The following is a 6,294-nucleotide window of genomic DNA, read 5'->3' as shown; positions in this document are numbered from 1 at the left end:
GTTCAGTTCATAAATCCATAACTTCTTTAGATAATGTAGGGCTTTGCTTCACGACGGTTCCTGGCTTCAGGGAAATCTCAAAGGAGTTTTCTTTATTTCTTCCCACCTTTTTATAATATAACCCAGATTGGATGCTTCTCAGTCCCTTGCAAATAATGCACCTATTACTAATGTTTAAAATTTACATTTACATTTTCGTGCCGTATATCAAAGAAACAACAATCCACAATCTCTCAAAATTCTAAAAGATTTTAGGTTTTTGAAATGACAATAGCATCCTTTAGAATAATCTTTATTCTTCCATTCCTATCTAAGCCTTTCTTTCCTGTGACTCACTTTTTATCCTTCTTAGAGAACTAGTCTCCCTTCTTTTCCATAGTTTAAAAGTGAGCTTCTAGTTAACTTCAGCAGCACTGAATCGGTTAAAATAGCTAAGCTCTCTCCTTAATTGGCACCAACAACCCCCTACTCCGCCTTTTCCCCAATCTTTTTTGTTTTTCTTTCTTCAGAGAAGTGGGAGGCAAAGATAAGGGCAGCCCTTGGTGCTGGGGAGTGGAATCCCCTTTCCTACTTCCTGGCTTTTGAAAGTTCTGTTCCCCCAATCATCCTACCCTGGTCCACTTCAGGCACCAAGAGAGGGGAAAGTGGCCTGGGGGCGGAGCTGGCAAACTAGAGCTCAACGGTCCTTTAACCCTCTCCCACCAGCTGCAGTAACTATCCCAGAGCTCTCTAACTTTTGCTCTCTCCTAGAAAGAATTCTAAAGTCTCTGGATCTGGCGACAAGGTAGTAGGTACATAGGCAACTCCTTTATATGTCGAATTGGCATTCCCTCCACCCGTCTCTACCACTCTCTGACTGTCCCCACCCCCGTTCCTTCTCTTCTCTCTGGCCTTCCCTATTGTCAACACCCCCACCCCGAGCGCGCACCTCCCTCCCCACCAAGTCGGGACGCATTCAGCCCGCAGAAATCTCACGCCAGAAGACTTGCCCAGCCCAGGCTGCAGATGCTCTTGAATGCTCTCTCCCTCCTTCATCTGGAGGCTGGGGCAGCAGAAAGAAGCCAGGCTGTAAGCACTGCGGAGTCCGGAGAAGGGGCCGCGGACTCCCGGGCGAGAGGCTGCCAGGGCCCCCTTCTCCTCATCCAGTCCTTCCTGTCCATTCTCCCCTCCCCTCGGCCAGCCGCTCTTCTTTCTCCCTTTGCCTCGGCTTGCTACCCGCCTTCTCCGGTAGGCTGCCAGGCGGATCCAGCCTGCCTTTCTCCGAGCCTTCACTACCGGGTCAAGCTGGGGAGGGGAGGGAGCTCAAGCAGCAGCCCAGAACCCCTCCCCTGCTCCCCATCCAACAAACGCTCCTTCCCCTCCTCCTCCTCCTCCTCCTTCTCCTCCTTCATCCTACCTCCCTTCTTCCCTGCTGCCAGTTACAATACAACTAGTACACTTACAGCAGCTGCCATGGATATCAGCTAAACACACACACACACACACACACACACACACACACACACACACACACACACACACATATACACACGCGCGCGCAGCTAGTGACCCCTAGTATCTCAACCCTGCCCCCCTTCCCTTTCCCCACCCCCACTCTCTCCCCTCCCTCCTTCACCAGCGCAGCTACTGCTCCGGCTGCTGCTGCCACCACCGCTGCTCTGCTCTCCGCCGGGGCCACAGCCTTGAGTGTCATTCAAGCGGCGGCCAAACACCACCCCAAGCTCTCTTATCCCAGCCTCAACCGTCATCCCCTCTGCTTCCCACTTCCCATTCCACACTTCCCCCAAAAAGGGGAGGGGGGAAGCAAACAGGGAGTGGGGCCGAGAGGAGGGAAAGCGAAGTCTTACCCTTCTTACCCCATCTACTCTCTCTCCTCGTCCTCTCACCTCCCGGACAACCCTAGAAATCGGAGCAGAGCAGGACAGACAACCCTACTGCCATGTCTAAAAGCTTGAAAAAGAAAAGCCACTGGACTAGCAAAGTCCACGAGAGTGTCATTGGCAGGAACCAGGAGGGCCAGTTGGGTTTTGAACTGAAGGGGGGAGCCGAGAATGGACAGTTCCCCTACCTAGGGGAGGTGAAACCCGGCAAGGTGGCCTATGAAAGTGGCAGCAAGTTGGTACCCGAGGAGCTGCTGCTGGAGGTGAATGAGACCCCGGTGGCGGGGCTCACCATCAGGGACGTGCTGGCGGTGATCAAGCACTGCAAGGACCCCATCCGACTCAAGTGTGTCAAGCAAGGTAAGCACAGCTTTCTTATTTGTGTGACGGACAGAGAGACTGTGTCTCTGGGGCAGAGAGGGTTGAGGGGCGTGCGTGTCTGCAAAAGGGGGTGTGTTGTGTGATGGTGGGGTGGGGAGATGCGGAGTGTCATGCCAAAGCAGGGTGGGTTTGGAGAGTGCCCTACTTGGGGCAGTTTAAGGACCGAGGAGGCTAGGATACAGATGAGGATGTTGCATGGTATGCAACTTTGTTTTTTTTGCAGTGGAATGAACTTGGTGTTGAAGGTGAGGGGCAAATTGAATGTGCGTCAGTGGCATCCCTTGGCGTGGAGCTAAGAGCTGGGGAAAGGAGAATGGAAGGAAGGAAGAACTTAGGAAGCAGAGGCACCGCCAGCGGGGCAGGGAGGAATAAGCACTTGATAGGGAGCAGGAAGATGTGCTAATGGAGGAGATGGGGAGATTCCGGAGACCCGGACTGGAGACGCCAAAGTCGGTTGCTGGTTAGGAAGGAAAAGGACAGATGTCTTTGGGCTCTTTGACAGCTACTCAGTAACTTTTTTTCCCTTCTCCTCTTTTCTGTCCCCCCTCCACCTTTCAGTCTTGTCATGTGGGTAGATAGCGTCATGTGCAGCACCAACTAACCCAGGGCAGTATTTAGACAACCTTGACTTCTAGGGATGAGACATACGCAGGGTGCTGGTGCAGTAGAGAGTTGGTGCTGGTGCCCAGGGAATCTAAGCAGAATGTACTGCGCTTGGTGGTTTTTTTCCTCATTGAATGGAAGTGCCATGGAGGAGTTTCTCTGTGGGCTGGGCTTTCCCCTGGCAGGGGTTATTGGTGGGTGTGTTTCTAGAGAGGAGTGGATGGAAATGCCAGCTGGTTACCTCCCAGGCTCCTTCAACTTTGAGCTCCTGGGAGGCTTATCCCTAGGGCATGTCACTGATGTGGACATGGGAGGAATGGGGTGGGGTGGACGAAGAGAGGGAGTGCTGGCTGAACTCTAGCAATCTTACTGGCTTTCTGTTTGAAGGAAAATGAGATTTTCCAAGGAGGAAGGAATGAGATAAAAGTTTGGCAGAGGGAATAACTTTAAGTAAAATCACATAGAGACTATTCTTTCCACGTGTATATGCATGCTTATTCATAGCCTCATTTTGTACATTTCATGTGTATGGGGAGGTGTGTGTGTGTGTGTGTGTGTATACATATACATATATATGTATATTTTATATATGATAAATATGATTGTGAGAAATTTTGTGTGGGGGGGGTTATTAGTCTTGCATTGTAAATAGATTAAAGATGCTACTTTTGTATACACATATATGTACATACATCCCCATCTATATGCATATGATTGTGAGAATTGTGCTCACAAGAACAATTGACTAGTACTATAAAATTGTTTTCAAGGGATTTTGGCCCTCAAAAGGATTAGATACATAAATAAACAAAAAAAAAGGCAAATGCTTTGAAAGGGAAAACTTAAGGAAGAAAAGGAGTGGAGTGGAGGAGGGAATTCAATTAGTGTGACAGAGTGGAAAGAAAACAGACTCTTGAGCCAGAAGACCTATGTTCAAATCCCACCTCATGCTTAATACCTTTGTGACCCTGGGAAGTCATTTAAACTCTGGGCTTCAATTACCTGTACTGCAAAATGAGGATTGGGGAATAGATGGCCCCTAAGGAAACTTCAAGCTTTAGATCTCTGATTCTACAGCAGCTTTAAAAAGAGAATTTTTCAAAAATTGAAAAAAAAATCTTCACAAGCATAATTACAACTCCATTGAGAATTGAATCTGTAAGCAGAGCTGGATACAAATGCACTGGCTTATGCTTTCCAAAACTTCATACCCGAGGCTTAGCTATGGAGATTTGATTTTTTCTTTCTTGTGTCTGTGTTCTATAAAGATCCAGCAAGAGTAGCTACAGTAAGATTTCAGACTCTTATTACTTTTAATATAAAGGTTTACTGCTTTTAAAATGCCATATATATATATATTTACACACACACATACACTCATATATGTATGTATATATGTTCATATATAGAAACCACATGTTTGTATAGAGAAAATTTTGTTGAAATGGTTAACTAGCATTGCTGAGCTTCACTAGTAGAGTGATAATTAATTGCAAGGTGACAAACTTAAGGCACTTGTAAAGCTTGATGAGGCTTTTGAATCATCATGAATAAAATTATATTCAGTCTTGGTGGTTTACTGTTATATATCATGATATTATTATGATTCTTTGAAAGTTCATAAAAAATTCTATGGTTTAACCAAAATTCCTCATTCTTCAATTATGTCACATAATAGAAAAGCTTATGGTTCTTTCTTATTCCATGATGGGAGTGATATTTGACCCTGGTCAAGGCACTTCACCTCTCTGGGCCTCAGTTTCCTGCTCTGCAAATTGTTGGAGTTGAACTAGATTATCTCTGAGGTCTCTTCTAGCTCTAAATCCCTGATCTCCTGCATAGTCTTATAAAGTGTTCTTTGCTTTTCCGAAAAAAGCACTTTGATGCAGAGACAACTGGTAACTTGGGAATAAAATGTGTGCCTTGTCTTTGTAATGTAAGGCTCTTAGATAACAGCTGAAGTTTGAAATATGCTCTACTTTCAAATGATTGTAATTTTTAAAAAGTTTCCATTGATTTATAGTGCATTGTGGAGTCACAACTTAAATAAACTGAATGAAGCCAGTTTTGAATAGAGTAAGAAGGGTTTGCTTAATCAATAAAAGAGAGTGCTGGTTTCCATCTGAATCTCTTATTTAATTAAATTCCCAGGGAATATGTGTGACTTATAGCCTACAAAAGTTGCTTTTGGGGCAGCAGTAAGAGGTTATAGGTGACTTTCCCAAGATTATATAGACAGTAAATATTAAAGGTAGAATTTGAAAGTGCATCTTCATGATGCCAGGGTGACCTGATATATATTACAATGTGTTATCTCTCATATGTGAATAAATATATTGAAAAACATTTTCGTTTCAGTTCATTGAAAATAATTAAAGACTTTTCATTAGATTTGTCTAGTGTTGTATTGGATACCCCGGGATGTGTTACCATTTTAAGATATTGTCATCAATAGTCATTTTGCTGTGTGGGTTAAAAGTGTACATTGTTTGTTTGTTTCTGATTATTTAGCCAACCTCATATAAATCCCCTTTTTAATTTAAGTTGGCATATTTCCAATTCAAACATAGAATACAAATATGGAAAATATCATTTTCCCAAGCCCAATTTTGGTAAATTATCCCTTTTGTGCTTTTAAAATAATTAATTTTCATTTCCCAAGTGATTTGCTCTTAAATAACTATTTTTGTATTCACTTAATTCATTAAGGAATTGTGTTCATAGAAAAATTCCTTGAAAAAGATTTAAGTGTGTGTGTGTGTGTGTGTGTGTGTGTGTAGTCACACACATTTGCAAACACACACTATAGTTCATAGCAGTACAGTAATAGGGAATATTTCTGTCCTACATTTCTTGGACTGTGGCTACCAATGCAGTACTACCTGGTGACATTAATAGTCATACACCATAGTTTTCTATATAAGTACTTACAAATAGAAAAGAAAATAAAGGAAAAAAAAGTTGCCTATGTGGAATATGGTCAGGAGAAGTACTTTCCTCCAACCCCCTTCCATTCCAGAGAAGGGAAATATTCTACCCATTGCTCATTTGAGGACTCCAACAAATAAAATGAAGCAGGATTACTAAGAATCTAATTTTGTTCTCTTTTAAAGAAGGAATTGTTTATATATTCCTTCTTTTTGGTGGAACAAGAACACATGCTTTGTCATATTAAAGGTTTACTTTTTCCTCATGGTATTTTTAGGTGGTGGATGAAAGAGGGAGATGTGAAGCAAAATCAAATATTTTGGTAACTTGGCACTTTTTTTAATCATAAAATATCTTTACCATCCTGAAACAAAGTTAATGAGGACATTTTTGCATGATTTATTAATGATATTTGTGTAAATTTTCACTGTATGTAATTAATTAAAACAGCACACTCTTGAAAGGACTAATCAACTGTTTGCCTTTAAAAAAAATGAGGGAG

General features: G+C 43.1%; 1 protein-coding gene across 1 annotated transcript in view; it reads left to right on the top strand.

Moving 5' to 3' along the window:
• The first annotated feature begins 686 nt into the window (after window positions 1–686).
• LOC144455892 (membrane-associated guanylate kinase, WW and PDZ domain-containing protein 2-like) overlaps window positions 687–6,294 on the top strand; it is a 458,301-nt gene continuing 452,693 nt past the window's right edge. Inside the window, exon 1 of the mRNA XM_078150000.1 lies at window positions 687–2,240. Within this exon, the coding sequence (XP_078006126.1) occupies window positions 1,940–2,240 (301 nt within the window). The 5' untranslated portion in view covers window positions 687–1,939. The remainder of the gene's footprint in view (window positions 2,241–6,294) is intronic.

Source organism: Phascolarctos cinereus, unplaced genomic scaffold (assembly GCF_003287225.1).
Source record: "Phascolarctos cinereus isolate Bilbo 61053 unplaced genomic scaffold, phaCin_HiC Scaffold_1;HRSCAF=81, whole genome shotgun sequence".
Lineage (NCBI taxonomy): Eukaryota > Metazoa > Chordata > Mammalia > Diprotodontia > Phascolarctidae > Phascolarctos > Phascolarctos cinereus.
The sequence above is the reverse complement of the archived record's forward strand: the minus strand, read 5'-3'. Positions and strand labels throughout refer to the sequence as shown.